Source organism: Manis pentadactyla, chromosome 3 (assembly GCF_030020395.1).
Source record: "Manis pentadactyla isolate mManPen7 chromosome 3, mManPen7.hap1, whole genome shotgun sequence".
In the NCBI taxonomy this organism is placed as follows: Eukaryota; Metazoa; Chordata; class Mammalia; order Pholidota; family Manidae; genus Manis; species Manis pentadactyla.
In genome coordinates this window covers 221,390,617-221,413,509 of record NC_080021.1, presented here as the reverse complement: position 1 = coordinate 221,413,509, position 22,893 = coordinate 221,390,617, and the positions used below count along the sequence as shown (strand labels likewise).

Here is a 22,893-nt window from a genome sequence, read left to right as displayed (position 1 = left end):
TTCAGCCGGGAGTCATCTCCAGGGTGGTTGTGGAACACGCACGGCAGATGTGGGCACACCACCTGTTTCTATGTAAATGGTGTCTGACCCGGTGCTGCGTGTGATTCAGGAAAGACAGGCACTCGGGGTCCCTCCTGGAAGGTTGCTTTGAATTCATCTACCTGAGGGACAGGTGGGGGACTGAAGATTGCCGGGCTCCTAGGAGGCAGGTGTGCGCCCATGGCCACCTTGACAAAGATCGCGCCTGAGAAGGGACAGTGGTAGTTCAGCTTGGGGCAGGTGTTACCTTGCCAGGGGCCAGCCGGCACAGGCCACCTTACCAAGGGGGCAGAGCAGGGCCTGCATCTGAGCCTGGCATTCGCTCATCACGCACCTGGACAGGGGGGCACAGGTGACGGCTCATGCTGGAGCAGGTGAGGAGGATGTGGCCTGAGAGGGCAGGTGTGCAGGGCCTGGCCGAGGGCTGTCCCTGGGCTCCCGTGGAGTGGAGGCCTTGCCTCACATCCGTCTCCACCCAGCAGACCATGGGGACGGCTCCGCTGCAGCCTCCGGGCCTCTGCTGAAGAGAAGCCACTCCTTTCCGCTGCCATCTGTCCGCAAGATCTCAGATGAGCCCGGCAAGGCCCAGGCAGGTGGCCAGGCCCCTCCCACTCCACCAGGTAAAGGATTCTCCACCCCAGATGGCTCCCTGAGGCTGGAGCATTTAGAGGTGGGCGAGCCCTCGTGCCCAGAGGACCTTGCACCCACATGCTGGCTCTTGATTTGAGGCAGTGGTGGGTGGCTTGCTGCCCTGAGTATCCTGTGGGCTCCTCTGCATGCGATCCCCAATTCCTAGGTCCACGATGCTCTGCCAGGTCAGGCCCTGCGTGCCCTCTCCTGCCCCTGCAGGACTGTCTCCCCAGTGCCCTCCCTTCCCCTGCACTGGGCTGTGCCCATCTGTATACCAACATGCACCCTCCTGCCCTGGAACAGTCTTTCCAAAGCCCTCTGCCCCCTCCGTCACCACCCAGGCTCTGCTTTCATTAGAGCAGAGCTCTCCTGGGCCTGGCCGCCTGCCCCTCCTGGCTTTCTCTACGCTGCTTTCTTCTGGGCCTCAGCTACAGAGGTCCTCACACCCTCTGGCCACCAGTGACTCTCTTCTCCCTGTGGGGACCCAGGCTCCCCTGGGTGCATCCAGCCCGTGGGCCACAGGGTGGCGTTGGTGAGTCCGGCCCTAGCCTGCAGTCAGCAGGGTGTCCACACTCCCCTACAGACTGGCCTGCTCCTGTCCACCTTCCTGACTTGGCTCTTCTGTTCACTAGAAAGCGTGTTTTATTCTCATTTTAATTTCGTGGGTTGCTGGCGAGTTCCATCATCTGGTGTCCTTGCGAGCTCTTTGGGTTCCCTCTTTGAGAATGGTCTGTTTACATCTTTACCCCTTTTCTGCAGGCTTTCCTGAGTCTGAGTTTGTCCTGCTGGTTTACACTCACTCCCCAGATAGAGGGTTTTGACTGTTGGGAGATCTGGCCTCCATCTGCCCCAAGACCCAGCCACGGGGACCGCACAGAACGGCCCCAGGTGTTCGTTTGTTGCGAATTGCCGTCACACACCCTGTGGCTTGTGTTTGGGTCCTGCGTGTTCTCTCCTCATGCCCGGGTCCTGAATGTCCTGCGGAAGTTTCCCTCAGCTCCTTCCTCTTGCCCCCCTCGGCCCCATCTTTCATGTGTCCCCTGCTCCTTGGCGTGTCTGGGGGGACAAACGCAGCTTTTTCTTCCTCCGCATGGCGTGACTTGCCCGGCGCCATCGCCGAAGCAACCTTTCATCTCCCTGGTGTGCTTTTTGGTGCCATCTTCTTAGGTATCAGGTTCTGAATCGGCAAGGATTTTCTTTGATTTTTAGTAACAGCTATTTTGAGCTATAATTAGCCTACCATGAGGCTTTTCAAAGTGTGCAGTTCAGTGGTTTTTAGTGTAGTCACGGAGTTGTTCCTTGGTCTCAGACCCCTGTCAAGTTCTGCGCATTCTCACCACCCGCTAAGAAGCCTGGCCCCTGGGCAGCCCTGCACCCTGGCAGCCTTCCATGTCCTTTCTGTCTCTGTGGACGGGCTTGTCCGGACAATTCCTTCCCTGCGTCAGCTGTTGAGGTGTCCTGTGTATTGGGGTATTTGCCCACTTCTTCACTAATACCAAGTTTTTATTTTCATTAGCTGTTTATGGTTTTCTAATGTGCATACAGTGTGTAGATCATAAGTGGGTAGTTTGATGAATTTTCATAAACTGAGCTCACCTGTGAGACCAGTACCCAGATAAACCAGCTGCTCTGAACCCCTGCCCATGCTACCTGTCACCACCATCAGTCACTCGTGTTCTCTGCCCTACCGAGCCTAGCTTCTCTGCACAGCCCTGTGTCTGTGGCACCCACCCTGTGGCGTGGTAATGTGTGGCTGTACTGTGTTCATATGTCTGTTGCATGCAAGCACACATGTTCCCATAGGAACTGCCAGATTAGTGCACATGTGTTTAGATGGGGAGATGCTGCCGATGGTTTTCTTTTTTTTTTTATTAAAGTATTGTTGATACACACTCTTATTAAGGTTTCACATGAAAAAACAATGTGGTTACTATATTTACCCATATTATCAAGTCCCCCCATACCCCATGGCAGTCACTGTACATCAGTGTAGTAAAATGCCACAGTCACTACTTGTCTTCTCTGTGATATACTGTTTTCCCCGTGACCCCACCCCCCTGCACCATGTGTACTGATCATAATACCCCTCAATCCCCTTCTTCCTCCCTCCCCACCTTCCCTCCCCCACCCCTCCCCTTTGGTATCTGCTAGTCCCTTCTTGGGGTCTGGAGTCTGCTGCTGTTTTTTTCCTTCAATTTTGCTTCATTGTTATACTCCACAAATGAGGGAAATCATTTGGCACTTTTCTTTCTCCACCTGGCTTATTTCACTGAGCATAATCTCCTCCAGCTCCATTCATGTTGTTGCAAATGGTAGAATTTGTTTCTTATGGCTGAATAGTATTCCGTTGTGTATATGTACCACATCTTCTTTATCCATTCATCTACTGATGGGCACTTAGGTTGCTTCCATATCTTGGCTTTTGTAAATAGTGCTGTGATAAACATAGGGGTGCATCTGTCTTTTTGAATCTGAGAAGTTGTATTCTTTGGGTAAATTCCAAGGAGTGGGATTCCTGGGTCAAATGGTATTTCTATTTTTAGTTTTTTGAGGAACCTCCATATTGCTTTCTGCAATGGTTGAACTAGTTTACATTCCCACCAGCAGTTTAGGAGGGTTCCCCTTTCTCCACATCCTCGCCAGGATTTGTTGTTCTTAGTCTTTTCAATGCTGGCCATCCTAACTGGTGTGAGGTGATACCTCTTTGTAGTTTTAATTTACATTTCCCAGATGATTAGTGATGTGGAACATCTTTTCATGTGTCTGTTGGCCATCTGAATTTCTTCTTTGGAGAATTGTCTCTTCATAGACTCTGCCCATTTTTTAATTGGGTTATTTGCTTTTTGGGTCTTGAGACATGTGAGTTCTTTATATATTTTGGATGTTAACCCCTTGTCACATATGTCATTTACAAATATATTCTCCCATACTGTAGGATGCCTTTTTGTTTTGCTGATGGTGTCCTTTGCTGTACAGAAGCTTTTTAGTTTGATTCCATGTGTTCATTTTTGCTTTTGTTTCCCTCACTTGAGGAGATGGGTTCAGGAAGAAGTTGCTCATGCTTATATTCAGATGTTTGCCTGTGTTGTCTTCTAAGAGTTTTATGGTTTCATGACTTACATTCAAGTCTTTAATCCATTTCGAATTTACTTTTGTGTATGGGGTTAGACAGTGATCCAGTTTCATTCTCTTGCATGTAGCTGTCCAGTTTTGCCAACACCAGCTGTTGAAGAGGCTGTCATTTCCCCATTGTATGTCCATGGCTCCTTTATCATATATTAATTGACCATATATGGTTGGGTTTATATCAGGGCTCTCTAGTCTGTTCCATTGGTCTATTGTTCTGTTCTTGTGCCAGTACCAAATTGTCTTGATTACTGTGGCTTTGTAGTAGAGCTTGAAGTTGGGGAGCGAGATCCCCCCCACTTTATTCTTCCTTCTCAGGATTGCTTTGGCTATTCAGGGTCTTTGGTGGTTCCATATGAATTTTTGAACTATTTGTTCCAGTTCATTGAAGAATGCTGTTGGTAATTTGATAGGGATTGCATCAAATCTGTATATTGCTTTGGGCAGGATGGCCATTTTGACTATATTAATTCTTCCTAGCCAAGAGCATGGGATGACTTTCCATTTGTTAGTGTCCTCTTTAATTTCTCTTAAGAGTATCTTGTAGTTTTCAGGGTACAGGTCTTTCACTTCCTTGGTTGGGTTTATTCCTAGGTATTTTATTCTGTTTGATGCAATTGTGAATGGAATTGTTTTCCTGATTTCTCTTTCTGCTAGTTCATCGTTAGTGTATAGGAATGCCACAGATTTCTGTGTGTTAATTTTGTATCCCGCAACTTTGCTGAATTCAGATATTGGATCTAGTAGCTGCCATGGTTTTCCAAGCGTGTCCTGATTTGTCCTACCACCAGCCCCTTCGGACTGTCCAGTTGCCCTAGTCTGCACTGTCTGGTGCAGAACCATCCAATGTGGGTCTGTGGAATCTGTGCTCTGACAGCTCGAGCCTCTCAGATGCTCCCTGGCTTCAGGTGTCAGACAGTGTGGCTCACAGGCACCCTCCCCAGCCGCGGAGCTTCCTGCTGTTCCATCTGGCCTGTGCCCCTCAGCAGGGCCTCAGGGTTGTAACAGCACCCTCCTGCCAGCCCTGACCCTGCACGTTCCGTCTCTGCTGGGGGTGGGGGTGGGGGCTGCTTTGTCCCCGCCCATTTCTCTCGCAGGCTGTCTTTCATTTTCTTACTGGTTAAGAGGAGTTCCTTTGTGGGATGAGTGTATTAAAACAATTTTCTGCTCACCTTTCACTCTCTTAATGGTGTCTTCTGATGAATAGGAATTTTAAATTTTAATAGGGTCCATTTATCAGGTTTTTTTCTTTCGTATTTAATACATTTTGTGTTCCACTTTGGAAATCTACGTGTAAGATCAAACACTTCCCCTTTCATATTTATCCCTCTAGGGCTGATTCTTTTGTCTGGAGTGAGCAGGGATCAAGAAACATTTTTTTTCCATATGGCTGCCTACTTGACCTGCCATATTTAATAAAAACATGTTTAGTGAATTTTTTCAAATAAAAGAAGCTTAAATGATAGATAACTGAAAATAATAGCAACCCACATAAAATTTGAATATGACTGTCCGGTTCCATGGAGATGACGGGTCAGTGTTTATTCAGGCACAGAGCCACCCTTCCTCTGGGCTGTATGGGCGACATACTCTCATAGGCAAAGATCAGAGGTAGTCAACATTCTAAGTTTTATCGATTAAAAGCATGATTTTTAATGTTACATGATTGTAACAATAACATTCTATAGAAATATTCCACCCTAATGTGTGCATGTATTTATCACGGGGAGTACAGTTGGGTTTTATTTTTAAAATGAATATTAGTATCATATTAACTTGGCTTATTGATAAGTAGTAATAACAAAACAAAAATATAACAACCCATATTAACATTTTATATAATAATATAATACACAGTATCTCAGGATGGACACAAATTATCAGAATGTAATCATGAATAGTTTTATATTAGTTATACAGTTATAAGTTTAGGTAACTACAGATAGGTATTGTTAACTGCTGTTATTCTGGAATTTTTATGTCTTATTAATATGATAAGATAACTACAGAGATTTAAGTATTTTCCTATGAAACATAACCTTTAAAATGAGTGGAGATCGGTCTTCACGGCTCCTGGTAATAAGTCCCATCGTTTACTCTTCTCATGTACATGCTCCTGTGTTGTTTTGCCATATGAACAATGGCATTAAGGCTAGCTGCTCTCCAGCCACTGGCAGACCTGCCATCGCTAGGGGCTCCTTCCTCGCCGGGTGACTGGCTGGACAAGCTGGATTTTGTCATCGTGTGTGGCTTGTGGGCACCCCCAGCAAGAGCCCTGGGAGCGACAGAAGCTGGTTTAAATCAGCTATTGCAGGCTCTTTACTCTTCAGCTTCAGGCTTCATGGAAGAGGGACGTGTGGCCTTGGCCCAGTGGGCCCTCACACTGGGAAGTGCCGCTCGGCAGCCACCCTCTCACACTCCTACCCCAGAGGGAGAAGCACCATCCTGTGTTAGTGCTGACGGTTCTTCCTGAGGCACGAGTGGCAGAGTGTGGCCCGCCGTAGCATGCAGCTCTCTGAGCTCTGACAGATACGCACACGGGCGATGTCACCGGGACCCCATGCCTCAGGGGTTCTTGTTTGCACCGTGCATGGGGTTCCAGTTGTGTTGCATGCAGCTGCAGTCATGGCGTGGGTAGCTCACGTCTTTCCTGCTGGTGCAAGTGTTGGTGCGTGGCCTCGTGCAAGCTCTAGAACAACCCTGAGCAGCGGGCACCATGAGTGCTGTGCTTTGGTTAGATAGAACCACAGCTTAGATAGGTCATTTGTGCATGTGGCTGGCTGTGATGGGCCTGGGGTGTGGACCCAGATGTGTTTGACCCAAAGCTCGGATCCGTCAGCGGAATTCACAGTACCTGGTCTGGAGGTGTGCTTGTGCTGGGTACCTGACACATCGAGAGGTTGGCTATGGCTTGGGGAAAGGCATGCAGGCACAGGGGCTTTGTAGTGAGACTCCAGGAGCTCGAGTCTTACTTACTGGGGTTCATGCTGCTTAGGTTTCGGGGACTGCCAGCTGGCCCTCAGTGGCTGTGCGCAGGCCGCGTGACCAGGCAAGCCAACACACAGTCCTGAGTCCCACGCATTTGTAGGCAGCACAGCAGGTGCCACCTCAGAGCTGAGGATGGCGTGTGACCAAGCCAGGGCCCTCCTACATGCAGATGAGCATCCCGGGAGCAGCGTGGCCAGCAAGGTAGGCAGCCTCTCCCCATTGGGCTCCGCCGTCCCCATTGCTGGCGGGACCCCCCCACATCCTTTCCCTGTGACGTTCCTTCTGTGATTTTTGCAAGTCCAAGAGGAGCGTGACCGTTGCCAAGACCCCTTCTGCCATCTTCCACTACTTGGGGAGCAGCTCAGATGACACAGATGCCATCTTCAGAGCCGCCAAGCAGGACCTGCTCACACTGATGAAGCTGGACGTAAGTGGCCCTCCTGCCTTCTCTCAGGCTGGGCGAGCAGGGAGAGGGGCACAGTCTCTTGAGGGATGGGTGGGCTTCTTACTCTCTCCACAGACATTGTCCTTCGTGAGACCCACATCTTTCAGGCAGCACTTCCCGGGGCTGGGGGTGGTCAGAGCCCCTGCCTGAGGCACGACCCCCTTTGGTGGGGCTCAGGATAGCATCTCACGCTGGTGGCCTGGCAGACCCTCTCCCCTGGCTCTCCCTGAGTGTGCTGTGCATATCAGCTCTCGTTGACTTGGCCTCTTCCGGGTGCCTGCAGGTGGCAGGGGGACTGTGAGTTGCGTGCATTCTGCAGACTTTGAACTCTGACTGTCGTCAGCATGTGTACATTTGTATTTATCCTTTTCCCCCCTTACATTTTAGACAGTTGTGAATGCCTTATATACAGGAGAGAGTTAGTACCCATGAAACCACCACGCCTGGGACTAGACCATCAGGAGCTCCTGGAACCAGCTGTGTGCCCTCTGTGGCCACAGCTGTTCCTCCCAAGGGCAGCTGCTGCCCTGCACCTGTGTGGGCAGTGGCCAGTGACTCATCTGTGTGCCAGGGCTGCAAGCGCCGCCCATGTTGCTGCCATGTGGGCCTGTGTGTGAACGCACCCTGTGTGTCCATCCCATGTCCACGCTGTGGGAGGGACGTGCATCTGGCTCTCAGCTTGGCTGTCCTCCGCCACCTGTGAGCTCCCAGGGTCCTGCATCCATGCCAGCAATTGGGTTTCCAGACTTCTAGTCTGGATAAATTAGGGATGTACGGCACGACTTCTCGTTTGGTCCCCTTGATCATGGGCAGGGTAGTCGGCCTTCCACGTTCTCTTTGCTTCATCTGCCTCTTGGGAGGCAGCAGCTTGAGCCTTCTGCCCATTTTTCTATCTTTCCTTTTTCACTTTTACAATTTCTTTATGTTTTCTGAACAAGTCCTTGGTTGGTTACGGGTCTTGCACTCAGTCTACCCTGGGTTTTGCCTTTTGGCCCCGCATGGTCTGGTGGACGGCAGCCCTAATTCCAGTGCAGTGAACTCAGTCTTTTCCTTTATGTTAGTGCCTTTTGCATCTTGCCTAAGAAACATCTTGAGAACAGCATTTGCCCTTTTTAGATCCTGCGTCCCTGCTTGAGACACTCCGTGCTTGGGGATCCATGCTTCCCTGTGCCATGGGGCCAGGCCCAGGCTCCACAGGAAGGGAGCTGCTTGCCCTGTGTGTGTCTGCATTGGCTGTAATCAAACATTGCTTTGGTTTCTCATAAAAAATTTTTTCTGTATTGTCTGACTGTTTTGCCATTCTTAGACTCAGGTGCAGATGGAATTCATTTTTGTGCAGGGTACAGGGAGGGACTCGGATTGTGTCTGTTTTGGCCTGTGGAGGTCCGGTTGGCCAAGGACCATTCCTGGAAAGCCTGGCCTTCCCACAGGCCGCTGTGCCTGTCACAGACCAGGGCTGTCTGGGTCCTCCATTCCATTGTCTCACTAGTTTTGGGCCACACATAGCAGTGCAGCTACCGGGCGGCCCTCCGAGGGCCAAGCGAGAAGTGGGGACGGGCTTTCTCCCTAGTCCCTCCTGGCTCCCATGAGCCTCCCTTCCTGGCCCTGTGGCCAAAATGGAGGGACTTTCTCATGAGGTCTGTGACCTGTGCCCTGGCACTGCACAGCACCCACAGCTGGGGCAGTTTCCAGGTCAGAGCTGGGGCGCACAACAGGAGGGAGCGCATCCGGGGACCTCCCACTGCACACACCGCCCTGAGGCTGTGGGTCTGCCTGCCCACCGCTGCCGTGCCCCCGATGGTGAGGACAGCAGCCATGCCTCTGCTCTGAGGGAGGCGGACCGCAGTGGGCTGGCTGCCGTGGGTCTCCGTTCTTGAAGGACATCTCACCAGGTTAAATTCCGGGTCGTGTGCTGCCAACAGCCGTCTCTGGCCCCTTTGTTGCTGCCCAGACTCCTCACGGGAATCACTGTCTATGGCAGCTAGAGCCTTACTTGTGTTTTAAGTAGGAAGACTTGAAAAGCAACATTCCTGCTGGTTGTGGCTGAGGGGCAGACGTCATATCAGCAGCTTGAAGGCGTGGCTGGCCTTGCCCTCCTCAGGGCCCCTGGGGACAGTGCTGTCAGTGAGCAGTGGGTCTCTGCAGGGGGCTCGAAATGCTCGCTGACCCGTGTGGTGAACAGACGTGCTGTCGTCCAGGCTGCACTGTTACAGAGCGCAGGCACAGTGGGTTTAGCACAGTCAGGTTTGTCTGAAGGTTCGGCTTTAGGTGTAGTTTGAAAGGTCCCAGCTTTCCTGGAACGGTCAGGGAGCCCTGGCTCCAGACTGAAGTCCCCAGCTGCATGAGCCCCTGATGAGAGTCAGCCTGTGCTTTAAAGCCAGGTGCTTAACTTCCCTCTGGCTGTGAAAGTCCGAGATGGCCCCTTCGTCCATCTCGTCCTCTGAGAAGCTGCTGCTGAGTGTGGGCGCCTTCTTAGCCGCCTCAGCAGCGCGCTGGGTGGCCTGTGCTGCGTCTCCGCCAGCCTGGCTGCTTCCCCTGCACTGGGTGTTGTGCGGAGCTTCTTGCCCTAAACCTCAGGAACCCTCCTCTGCCAGTTGCCGGCTTTCCCCCCACGGCCCGTCCTGTCTCTCTGCCTTCACAGAGCTGAGGAGAGCTGGAGCCTTGCTCTGATGAGGCTTTGCCTGAAGGGACTGTTATGGCCAGTTTGACCTGCTGTCCCGACACTCACACGTCCTCAGCAGGGAGGCTGCTTCGTTTTCCTGTCATTCGTGTGGTCCCTGGAGCAGCACTTTCGGTTCCGCCCGGGAACTTCCCCCTTGCACTCACACTTGCCTGGCCGGTGGGTGCAAGAGGCCCAGCTTCCAGCCTGTGTTGGCTTCTGACATACCTTCCTCACTGAGCTTAATCATTTCCAGCTTTTGACTTAAAGATGACTCTTGCTTTCACTGGACACTTAGAGGCCAATGCCAGGGGTATTGACTGGATCTGGTCTTGGGCACCAGGGAGGCCTGAGGGAGGGAGGGGACTCCGGCGAGTAGGGCAGTCAGAGCTCACACTGCTCGAGTTCAGTGTCTCATGTGGGTGCGTTTGTTGTGCCCCGAAACAATGACAATGGTAACATCAAAGATCACTGGTCACAGACACCATAACAGATGCAGTCATAATGAAAAAAAGTTTGAAATACTACCAAAATGTGACACAGAGACACGAAGTGAGCAAATGCTGTTGGAAAAGTGGTCCGATAGTCTTGCTCAGCACAGGGCTGCCACCAACCCTCAGTGTGTGACTGCACGTCTGCGAGGCGCAGTAAAGCAAGGCGCCTGCACGGTGCAGAGAAGCAGCAGCGAGGGGTCGTCCGCGCCTTGTTTCTGATCTTGTGGGGGAGCTTCGAGCTCTTCACCCCGTGTATGATATTAGCAGTGGGCTTTTTGTAGATGGTCTTTATCAAGTTGTGGAAATTCCCTCTTTATCTAATTTACTTCATAGTTTTTATTATGAATGGGTGTTTTGTCAAATGCTTTTTCTGCATCTACTGATTGGTACAGTCATGTATCAATCAGTGATTTCTCTTCTTTTAGCCTGTTTATGTGATGGATAACATTAGTTGATTCTCTAATGTTGAACCAGCCTTGTGTACCTGCGATTAATCCCATTCATTTGTGGTGTATAATTCTTTTGTATGTTGTTGGATTCGATTTGCTAATGCTTTGTTCAGACTATTTGCATCTGTTCGTGAGAGAGGCTGGGCCACAGGTTTCACATAATGTCTTTGAATTTGGCATCAGGGAAATGCTGCCTCGTGGGATGAGGTGAGAACGTCGCCCTGCTTCTGTCCTCTGAGAGAGGTCATAGAGAACTGGCCTGACTCCTCCTTGAATGTCCGCTGGGATCTGCCAGGGACCCACCGGGGCCTCTGCTCTGGAAGGTCGTTAGTTGTTGACTGACTTCCGTCAGCCTCTCCCTCTTGCATGAGCTTTGGCATACTGCGGCGTGGCGCTGGTTGCGGTGCTCCGCTGCTGTCCGTCTGGTGCCCACGGCCTCACGGTGGTGTCCCCTCTTTCATTTCTGGCGTTAGTGACTCGTGTCTGTACTCCTTTTTCTTAGTTAGCCTTGTTCTAGAGGCTTATCAATTTTTTCAGTATTTTCAAAGAATCAGCTTTTGGCTTGTGATTGTTCTTTATTAATTTCCTGCTTTCAATTCTATTGATTTCTGCTCTGATATTTATTTCTTTTCTTCTGCTCACTTTGGATTTAATTTGCTTTTCTTTCTGTAGTTTCCGAAGGTGGAAACTCAGATTATGGATTTTAGATATTTTTTTCTAATATATGCAGTGAATGCTGCTATAAATTTCCCTCTACGCTGCTTTTTTTTGGATCCCACAAATTGTGATAAGTTTTATTTTCATTTTCATTTAGTTTGAAATATTTTAAATTTCTCTCTTAAGGTTTCTTTCTTGACCTATGTGGTATTTAGGAGTGTGTTGTTTAATCTCTAAGTACTTTGGGGTTTTCCACCTATTTCTTTTATTGATTTCTGGTTTAATTCCATTGTGGTCTGACAGCAGATACTGTGTGATTTTTATTGTTTTGAATTTGTGAAGATGTGTTTTTTGACCAGGATGTGGTCTGTCTTGTTGAACGTTCCACACAAGCATGAGAAGGCTGTTCTGCTGTCTCTGTATGAAGTGTCTGCAGGTGTCAATCCAGTTCACTGGTGCTGCTGGTCAGTCAGTCCATGGTGTCCTTGCTGATTTTCTCCCTCAAATCTGTCTGCCTCTGACAGGTGAGTGCTGGTCTGCAGCCGCCTCTCCTGCAGCCCCATCATTTTTTGCCACATGTATTTCTTTAAATTTGCTATCATTACTCTATAATTACATGAGGAACATTATGTTTACTAGGCTCCTCCCATCACCAAGTCCCCCGCACATACCCCTTCACAGTCACTGTCCATCAGCGTAGTAAGATGCTGCAGAATCACTACTTGTCTTCTCTGTGTCGTACATCCCTCCCTGTGCCGCCCCACATTATACATGCTAATCCTAATGCCCCCACTTCCTCCCCCCCTTATCCCTCCCTTCCCACCCATCCTCCCCAGTCCCTTTCCTTTTGGTAACTGTTAGTCCATTCTTGGGTTCTGTGAGTCTTCTGGTGTTTTGCTCCTTCTGTTTTTCTTTGTTCTTGTGCTCCACAGATGAGTGAAATCATTTGGTACTTGTCTTTCTCTGCCTGGCTTATTTCACTGAGCATAATATCCTCTAGCTCCATCCATGTTGTTGTAAATGGTAGGATTTGTCTTCTTCTTATGGCTGAATAATATTCCATTGTGTGTATGTACCACATCTTCCTTTTTTTTTTAATTAGTTTTATTTTGGTATCATTAATCTACAATTACATGAAGGACATTATGTTTACTAGGCTCCCCCCTTCACCAAGTCCCCCCCACATACCCCTTCACAGTCACTGTCCATCAGCGTAGTAAGATGCTGTAAAATCACTACTTGTCTTCTCTGTGCTGCACAGCCCTCCCCGTGCCCCCCCCACACACTATACATGCTAATCGTAATGCCCCCTTTTCTTTTTCCCCGCCCTTATCCCTCCTTACCCTCCCATCCTCCCCAGTCCCTTTCCCTTTGGTAACTGTTAGTCCATTCTTGGGTTCTGTGATTCTGCTGCTGTTTTGTTCCTTCAGTTTTCTTTTGTTTTTATACTCCACAGATGAGTGAAATCATCTGGTATTTGTCTTTCTCTGCCTGGCTTATTTCACTGAGCATAATACCCTCTAGCTCCATCCATGTTGTTGCAAATGGTAGGATCTGTTTTTTTCTTATAGCTGAGTAATACTCCATTGTGTATATGTACCACATCTTCTTTATCCATTCATCTACTGATGGACACTTAGGTTGCTTCCATTTCTTGGCTATTGTAAATAATGCTGTGATAAACATAGGGGTGCATCTGTCTTTTTCAAATTGGGCTGCTGCATTCTTATGGTAAATTCCTAGAAGTGGAATTCCTGGGTAAAATGGTATGTCTATTTTGAGCTTTTTGAGGAACCTCCATATTGCTTTCCACAATGGTTGAACTAATTTACATTCCCACCAGCAGTGTAGGAGGGTTCCCCTTTCTCCACATCCTCACCAACATTTGTTGTTGTTTGTCTTTTGGATGGTGGCGATCCTTGCTGGTGTGAAGTGATATCTCATTGTGGTTTTAATTTGCATTTCCTGATGACTAGTGATGTGGAGCATCTTTTCATGTGTCTGTTGGCCATCTGAATTTCTTCTTTGGAGAAGTGTCTGTTCCGCTCCTCTGCCCATTTTTTAATTGGATTATTTGCTTTTTGTTTGTTGAGGTGCGTGAGCTCCTTGTATATTTTGGATGTCAACCCTTTATTGGATCTGTCATTTGTGAATATATTCTCCCATACTATAGGATGCCTTTTTGTTCTATTGGTGGTGTCCTTTGCTGTACAGAAGCTTTTCAGCTTGATATAGTCCCACTTGTTCATTTTTGCTTTTGTTTCCCTTGCCCGGGGAGATATGTTCATGAAGAAGTTGCTCATGTTTATGTCCAAGAGATTTTTGCCTATGTTTTTTTCTAAGAGTTTTATGGTTTCATGACTTACATTCAGATCTTTGATCCATTTCGAATTTACTTTTGTGTATGGGGTTAGACAGTGATCCAGTTTCATTCTGTTACATGTAGCTGCTTCCAGTTTTGCCAGTACCAGCTGTTGAAGAGGCTGTCATTTCCCCATTGTATGTCCATGGCTCCTTTATCATTTATTAGTTGACCATATATGTTTGGGTTAATATCTGGACTCTATTCTGTTCCACTGGTCTATGGGTCTATTCTTGTGCCAGTACCAAATTGTCTTGATTACTGTGGCTTTGTAGTAGAGCTTAAAATTGGGAAGCGAGATCCCCCCTGCTTTATTCTTCCTTCTCAGGATTGCTTTGGCTATTCGGGGTCTTTTGTGGTTCCATATGAATTTTAACTATTTGTTCTAGTTTGTTGAAGAATGCTGTTGGTATTTTGATAGGCATTGCATTGAATCTGTAGATTGCTTTAGGCAGGATGGCCATTTTGACGATATTAATTCTTCCTAGCCAGGAGTATGGGATGAGTTTCCATTTGTTAGTGTCCTCTTTAATTACTCTTAAGAGTGTCTTGTAGTTTTCAGGGTATAGGTGTTTCATTTCTTTGGTTAGGTTTAGTCCTAGGTATTTTATTCTTTTTGATGCAATTGTGAACGGAATTGTTTTCTTGATTTTTCTTTCTGGTAGTTCATCGTTAGTGTATAGGAATGCCACAGATTTCTGTGTGTTAATTTTGTATCCCGCAACTTTGCTGTATTCCGATATCAGTTCTAGTAGTTTTGGAGTGGAGTCTTTAGGGTTTTTTATGTATAGTATCATGTCATCTGCAAATAGTGACAGTTTGACTTCTTCTTTACCAATCTGGATTCCTTGTATTTCTTTGTTTTGTCTGATTGCCGTGGCTAGGACCTCCAGTACTATGTTAAATAACAGTGGGGAGAGTGGGCATCCCTGTCTTATTCCCGATCTCAGAGGAAAAGTTTTCAGCTTCTCGCTATTCAGTATGATGTTGGCTGTGGGTTTATCATATATGTATCATATATGGCCTTTATTATGTTGTGGTACTTGCCCTCTATACCCATTTTGTTGAGAGTTTTTATCACGAATGGCTGTTGAATTTTGTTGAATACTTTTTCAGCGTCTATGGAGATGATCATGTGGTTTTTGTCCTTCTTTTTGTTGATATGGTGGATGATGTCGATGGCTTTTTGAATGTTGTACCATCCTTGCATCCCTGGGATGAATCCCACTTGATCATGGTGTATGATCATCTTGATGTATGTTTGAATTCAGTTTGCTGATATTTTGTTGAGTATTTTTGCATCTGTGTTCATCAGGAATATTGGTCTGTAATTTTCTTTTTTTGTTGCCACATGTATTTTGATGTTGTGTTAGGCACACACACATTGTGGTTTGGGTTGTCATGTCTTTTTGGAGAATTAGCCCCCATCACTAGGGGATGCCCATTTTTAGCCCTGATAGTTTTCCTTTTCTGAAGTTGGGTCTATCCGAAATTCCTGTGGCTGCTCTGCTTTCTTTTAATTGGTGCTGGCACAATGCATCTTCCCACTCATCTGCTTTTAATCCACACGTCTTTGTATTTAAGGTGGGTTTTTTGTAGATGATATATACGATTCCATTTTTCTCCTTTCTTATCTGCTGTCCTTTTTCACTTTTTTAAAATTTGTTTTCCTACAGTTTACAGCATAGAGTCACAGTCAATCCACGTCCAATTTAACTTAACACTGTAGCATAATAAGAAATATGTATGTGTTGGTGTCTGACCCTGGCTCCTGACACAGAGCTCCTGAATGCTTGGAATGTCCTGGGAGACAGGAAGGAGGGGACTCTGGGGGGCTCCTGGGTGGGCCCTGTCACCAGAAAGACAAAGCCATCATCAGAAGCTGGGAACTAACGGGTTGGTGAGGACATCCACACTTGGAGGATGGCGGCACACCCCACCTCCCTGGGGACAGAGGTCCAGTGCTCAGCACCCTCTGACCTCACCCCACGTACCTCTCCATCTGGCTATTCACCTGTAGGCTTTATCATATTCTTCATTATGTAATAAACCAGTAAGTGTAAGTGTTTCCCAGAGTTCTGTGAGCCATTCTGGCAAATTATTGATCCTGAGGAGGAGGTCGTGGGAACCCTCAGTTTGTGACCAAGTTGGACACCGTGGTACCCGAGGTGGCTGGTGTCTGAGGTGGGGGCGGTCTTAAGGGGCTGAGCCTCTAACCGGAGGGCTCTGACCCTGACTCCAGGGACAACAGAAAAGAGTCCTAGCACTGCCAGGGGTGTCCGGGGAACTGGAGAATTGCTTGATGTGGGCAGAAACCGGTACATGTGTTGGGAGTATTCAGGTGTGGGGAAGAAAGTTTTCCTTCTAACCCTACTCTGCTTGTGAGTAGTGGGGGGCCTTTACAGTGACCAAGCAACCCTGATTCCTGCCCCGTCGCCTGCGTCTCGCTGCCTCTCGTTTCACTTACAAGCACACACGGGCTCAGGTGGCCCATTTACAAGTAAGTGCGGCATGAGTTCGTTTTCCTTCACTGTCCTTCCTGGTGCTCTCGCTGTGGTCTGAGCTTCTGACCTCCATCACCGCCTTCTCTCTAAAGAGCTTCTTCAGACTCCTCGGATGGTGGGTCTGCTGGCAGCCACGTGCTCCCACGGAGTTTGTCCTGGAGTGCTCATTTCCTGGCACCTGTGGAGGGCAACCTCACAAGGGCAGAGGCCCCAGCCAGTTTTGTGAGGAGCAGGCCGGCGGCCGTGCCCCTCTGGCTGCTGCGGGGCTTTTCCTTGATCTTTGACTTTCTGAAATTGAATGTGCTGCTTGCAGGTGTGGCTTTCGGGCGTTTTCCCTGCGTGGTGCTCCCCAAGCCTCTGGATGTGGTTTGGCCCCTGGCGTGAATGTTGGTCCCCACCTCATGCCCTTCTTTGTGCCTTCTCTCTGCAGGTGTCCCTGGGCCCGTGTGTCGCACCCTCTGAGGCTGCCCCTCGGGGCTCGGGCTCTCCATCTGTTTTTTGCAGGCTTTCTCTGCCTCCTTCCACCTCTGGAGGCCCGGTCGCTGCTCCTGGAATGGCGGAGACCCCTCCCCATTAGTCAGTGTGTGTGTGTGTGTGGCGCCCCTGTTAGTTCCCTCAGAGGGCTTCCATCCCTGCTCACATGGCCTGTGAGTCCTGTGTGCTGTCATGTGACCCATCAGGCCTCAGCACGTTACCCAGAGCTGTGAACTCCGATCTGGTGGCCCCGCCATCCGTGCCATGCGAGTGTGACTCTGGCTCTCTGCACTGTGTCTTTGCTTTTGTTGGGCCTTGTCGTTTTTCCTTGATAGCTGGGTGACGTGACAGGCCGCAGTCAGTAAGCCTTCGGTACCGTGGGGGAGGTGCCCTTTGGTGCTGTGCGTGCGCCCTGCCGAGCCTGTGCTCCTGGGCCCTGGGCAGCACAGTGCTCCTTTCTACCCCTGACCCTCTGGTGGGCAGGAGGGGTACAGGGGGTACTTCCCTCCTGCCGGCAGGTCAGGCTCAGGGTGACCGGTCTCCCCGAGGCAACCTTGTGCAGCCGATCGCTCTGACCTAGTTCAGAGTGGTTGCGCTCCCCCTGCTGCAGCCCCAGCGGGATTTTCCTCCATATTTACTAAGAACCAGTTGAGCCCCTGGAGGCAAAACTCACAGTAGTGTGTGGCCCTCACGGCTGGGTCTTCCTGTGCCGGTGCCATCAGCTTGATGTCGATGGCGTGGCCGAGCGCTCTGCATCTTCAGGGGCTCATCCACATCCCGCAGCCACCTTGCTCTGCCTCCCGTGGAGCCTGTGTGCAGCCTCCGTGTGGATGTGTGTCTTTGTGCCCCTCGTGCTGACACCAGCATTTCTGTTTTCAGGACCCTTCGCTGTTGGATGGCCGGGTGACACTTTTCCACGTCGCGGGGGGCACAGTGGTGGCCAGGCAGGGAGACCAGGTGAGTGTGGCCTCACCTGTGCAGCCTGGGCGCTTGTAGCATGCCCGACACTGTGTCTGCGTCCTGTCCCCGGGGGGCTTTTCCCCTCAGGCTCACATGTCTGTGAGACACTGGGAAAATCGCTGAGCCCACCTTCGTCACAGGCGTGCACGCACACAGACAGTAGAGTCACCTGAGCTCAGTCCAGTGCCGAGGAAATGATTTGCTTTCTCGGCTCTCAGACCCAGACACGGATGAAGAGTAATTCCTGAACCCAGAGCCTCACTTTGTAGGGTGGGCAGAGACCACTCCGCGGCCCCTGCCCTCCTGGGGGCCCACCTCCTGGGGTGCCACTGTGGGAGTCACGTGCTTGCTGGCCCCCACACAGGCATGGTGGAAGGCATCTGTTTAGTTCACTTAAAGCAGCTTTGGCGAGAGAAAGTTAATCTCCTGGGGCCAATAATCAGGTGACAAGCCATGGACGCTGCTGAAATGGTTCCAGAGAGAGCGCGTGCACAGGGCCAGTTATGTTAGGCAAGCTGGCAGGGGAGAGGTGTGCAGCTGGCCGGGGTGGCCTGCAGGCGCCTGAGGGGCTGTGCTGGCCCTTGGGCCTCATGAGGCCCAGCAGCTCCCGGCTTTCCCAGGACGTGAGCATCCTATTCGTGGTCTCGGGGCTGCTGCACGTGCACCAGCGGAAGGTGGACAGTGAGGAGGAGACTTGCCTGTTTGTCACGCGTCCTGGGGAGATGGTGGGCCAGCTGGCTGTGCTCACCGGTGAGCCCCTCATCTTCACCATCAAGGCCAATAGGGACTGCAGCTTCCTGTCCATCTCCAAGGCGCACTTCTATGAGTGAGTCCCCTGCCCAGCCGGCCCTGTGGGTTTGTTGTGGGGCCGTAGCTGTTGGGGGCCCACGCTGGGCACTCCACGGGGATCCTGCCCCGTGCTGTGCTCACTCTTGAGGAGACAAGTCCTGGGGGAGAAGGCAGGAAAGATGGCAGTGTTGGGGGGCATCACACTGCAGGGCAACCACATTGCCCCTCTGCCTCTGGAAGCCGAAGTGAACTTGGCTTCTCAAGAAGATAGTCGGCGTTGGCTCCTAGGCCCTCACGGAAACCTCTAGACCCAGACACACCCTTGGCCTGCTGGGTGGCCCAAGCCTGCCCCCTTGCTGAGCCTGCTGTGTATGTCCGCATACGTGTGTGTGTGCGGGCGCACATCGGCTCATGGCGTGAGTCCCCTGCCGTGGGCCGCCCCCGCCCCTCATCCAGCTCAGCCCTGAGCGACCTCTTCCAGCCTCCTGAGTGCAGGCCTGTGGGTGGGGCTGCTGTCCTAACGCACCCTCCGCCTGGGTCCAGAGCAGAACCCCTGACTTTCCCCGGCTGGCTCTGTTTTTCCCATCTCTGCCACTGCTGGCTCCATCTGCCCGTTGCTTGGGCCATGTCTCAAGGTCACCCCAGCCTGCACCTTCCTCCCCTGGCCCAGCGCACATACAGCCCATAAGCCAGCTGCTTCTGGATGCCCTGCAGTATGGTGGAGCACCTGCTTCTGTTCACACACAGCAGCCAAGGAGACAGGCTATTATGTTCCTGCCAGCCAAGCCTGCCAGCGACTTCCATTGCTCCCAGGATTGACCAGCGCCTGTCCTGGCTCAAGGCCCCATGTGGTCTTCGCCCACTGACTTCTGGGCCTTCCATGCAACCACCCCTGTCTGCTCTAGTCTTCATGGCACATCATGGGGGGCCAGGGACTTTTGTATCCCAGTATCAGGATCAGGGCCTTCCGCATGGTCTGTGCTCAGGACATCCGTGGGCAGGTGATAGCTGGGTGAGGGACTCCCAGACTGTCTCAAAGCTGCTGGCCATTGGGCACAGGCTGTGACAGAGCAGGTGGCTGCCACGTGCCCTGCTCTGTCCCAGCCCTTGGCCAGTGTCCACATCATCTGCTAAGCAGGTGCCATTGTTTGATGAGTGGCATGCAGACCCTGCCAGCTCTCAAGTGCTGTGGCCTGGAGAGAAGGTGGGGCTGGTGAGCTTGGAGTAGGATGAGGGAGGGCCAGGACGACGGGGCTGTCTTGGCAGGATCATGCGGAAGCAGCCGTCCGTCGTGCTGGGTGTGGCGCACACTGTGGTGAAGCGGACGTCCTCCTTCGTGCGGCAGATTGACTTCGCTCTGGACTGGATGGAGGTGGAGGCCGGGAGAGCAATATACAGGTGCAGCCCTGAGCTCAGGCGGGGTGGGCTTGCCCCTGGCTCGACTCCCAAGGTAGCCGTGGGACAGCCTCCTGGGGGCCCTCCTGGACTGGTGCTCGTGTGCACACGCTCAGGCACACACACACAAATCCACATCACCCTTTAAAATGGCCCAACAGGGCAATTCTGACAGCATTTAGGACAGTGCTTATGATCGATGCTTCCGTGTGGTAGAAGATGGGTGTCTTTGCTCTGCAGCGTCGTACTCACCCAGGTCAGACAGAACTACAGCTGCCAGTTGTCATGGTGTTCAAAACGCAGACTAAGAAAACTTGCAATACTTAATCATTTATTTAAAAATCATGATAAACCCTTTACATATGCAGCATACTTATTTTTAATGGGAAATAACTGTTTTCCAAAACAAAAAGATGTAGTGTGATGTCCTCTTTTCTTTGCCACCTCGGGTGACCAAGGGGTTCCCAGCCTTGCCCGCTGGCTTCTAGCACCTCTGTCCCCACAGGCAGGGGGACAAGTCAGACTGTACCTACATCGTCCTCAGTGGACGGCTGCGCTCAGTGATCCGGAAGGATGATGGCAAAAAGCGCCTGGTGGGGGAGTATGGCCGTGGAGACCTCGTCGGTGTGGTAGGGTTGGGCTCCTCCTCCCCATCAAGCCCTTCACTCCTCCTGGCTGATACCTGGGTGTGGGGAGAGGGCCCTTGCGTGCCCTCAGGAGGGGGGCTCTTTCCCATCGAGGTGCACGCCTTTCCCGGGGGGCTGGTTTCCCTGCTCCCAGCCAGGGCTGCAGCATCAGGGCAGGAATAGCTGCAACTTTGCCTCCCAAAGGTCTCAGGAGAGCAGCTGGCCAGGCGGGGTGGGTGCTCAGAACAGCCCCTTCAGGGGAATGTGCCAGTTGAGACTGCTGCGCACTGTGCCTTCCCATCCGGAGTGCAGTGAGGCAAGCCCGTGGGGCCGTAGGGAATGAGCAGGGCAGCCCCAGTACCCGGCCTCTCCTGCTCAGGTGGAGATGCTCACCCACCAGGCCAGGGCCACCACAGTGCATGCTGTTCGGGACTCAGAGCTGGCCAAGCTTCCAGCAGGAGCCCTGACGTCCATCAAGCGCAGGCATCCACAGGTAAGGGCTGCCGTCCCAATCTGCCTTAGGGAGCAAAACCCATTTTCCAGCAAAATGGGTTTACTTGGGAACATCAGAGACTGCAATTAGTGGCAAGCAGCTGGGGCAAAACCACAGACAAGCCCAGGGAACAGGGCACAGGAGGCCCCTTTATAGAGAAGGAGGACCTGGGGGCTGATATAAGCAGAAAGCCCATTGGAGAAAACGGAGTCCCACGTGTCATGTCCTCTCATGACTGAACCCACAACTACCAGACAGCAGGTTGCGTCCTGCCCAAGTGCTGGCGTGAGGGACGAGCGCAGGCAGGTTGCATGGTTTCACAGGATGCACTGGCATGGATCAGCATGTAAGGGTAGGGCTTCTGGGCAGGCGGTATGAGCAGTGGCAGGAGGAGGAACTCAGTGAATGAAGCCCACCTGGCATGGCTGTGTTCCCGCCACTTGGCCTTGAGACAAGCCATCGCACAGTGGTACAAAACCAGACAGGAGCTTTAGGAGCAGGGACACGACGTGGTGCAGGCACAGTTTTGGCTGTGTGGGGCCCTCTTACTGTGTGTCTTGGGCAAGGTGATGTTGCCACTGGAGAGGCTCGGGCCAGCCAGCAGTCCGTCCAGACAGCAAAAAGGAGTTTGTCCTGCTGCTGCAACAGCAACTGGCTGGCTTTCTGCTCTTTACCTCCGTGCCTCTAAGTAATAAGGGTGTAGCTGAGGGAATGGGAGCCTCTGACCTCAGAGGTGGCGGTGGGTTGATGGGCTGGCCCCGGGCCCTCCCCAGCAGGGAGCCACTGGTCACACAGCCCCGTGGTGAGGCTGCTCCTGGTCAGCCCCACTCCCACACTCAACCATTGTAGGCTTTCTGTCTGTTCTTGGATTTGATGTAAGTGAAATAATACAGAATGTAGGATTTTGTGTGAAGCTTCTGTTGCTCAGTGGGTATCAGTGGGTTGTTTCTGTCCTGTTGCAAAGCAAGCAGTATATCCTGCTGCACCTCTGCTCATCCATCCCCACTGATGAACACTTGGGTTATTTATAGGTTGAGGCTGTTACAAAAAACATTGCCGCATAAATGTCTTTATGGCACATTTTGCATTCCTCTTGGTAGCTACCTGAAAGTAGAATTGCTGGCTCACAGGGTAGACGTATGCGTAGCTTTTCAAGAGTCCTCCTGACGGTTGTGCCCCTTGTGGTCCCAGTACTGTGCATCCTTGCCAATGCGTGGAGTTGTTGGACTTACTAACCTGAAAAATAAACCATCAGTCATTTTTCCAGCAAAATGGGTTTACTTGGGAAGATGAGAGACCTGCAATTGGTGACAAGCAGCTGAGGCAAAACCCCAGACAAGTCCATGGAACAGGGCATAGGAGGCCCCTTTATAGAGAAGGAGGACCTGGGGGCTAATCTAAGCAGAAAGCCCATTGGAGGAAACGGAGTCCCATGTGTCATGTCCTCTCATTGGCTGTTTGCCATTGGCTGGGCTGTTGCTGGGGCAGGTGGAAACTTTCCTCCCCTGCTGGAAGCAAAATAGCCAAAGCAGCAGCAGGTCCTCCTTCTGATGGGGCCGCATGGAGGGGTGGGGTGTGGGGCTCCCTTCAGCAACTCGCCTGAGTGATGGTGTGTGTGTAGGGGGGGTGTTTTCTCTGTGCTTTTGTATGTTTGAAATTTTCCATAATAAAATGTTTTTTAAAACTAGCTCCAAATTAGTTATATATAAACCAGACTGCTTTTTAGCTTGTTTTGGATCACTCTGATCAAAGCTTTTTGCTTCACATCCTAAAATTTAGACAGTTTTGCTTGCATCTCCCGTG

At 50.9% G+C, this 22,893-nt stretch overlaps 1 protein-coding gene across 14 annotated transcripts in view; it reads left to right on the top strand.

Annotated features, from left to right (window-relative positions):
• Positions 1-22,893, top strand: part of PNPLA7 (patatin like phospholipase domain containing 7) — a 64,630-nt gene that overhangs the window by 16,374 nt on the left and 25,363 nt on the right. For 13 of the 14 annotated variants that reach the window (XR_008996717.1, XR_005027806.2, XR_008996718.1 and 10 more), the window contains 8 exons: positions 519-659; positions 6,884-6,984; positions 7,082-7,210; positions 17,707-17,784; positions 18,408-18,613; positions 19,843-19,974; positions 20,477-20,600; positions 20,977-21,090. Coding sequence is in view for 10 of the 14 variants with exons in the window: in XM_057499276.1 (XP_057355259.1) it covers positions 519-659; positions 6,884-6,984; positions 7,082-7,210; positions 17,707-17,784; positions 18,408-18,613; positions 19,843-19,974; positions 20,477-20,600; positions 20,977-21,090 (1,025 nt within the window). In the remaining 4 variants the exon portion in view is untranslated. The remainder of the gene's footprint in view (positions 1-518; positions 660-6,883; positions 6,985-7,081; positions 7,211-17,706; positions 17,785-18,407; positions 18,614-19,842; positions 19,975-20,476; positions 20,601-20,976; positions 21,091-22,893) is intronic. The other variant, XM_036900699.2, reaches the window with a different exon arrangement.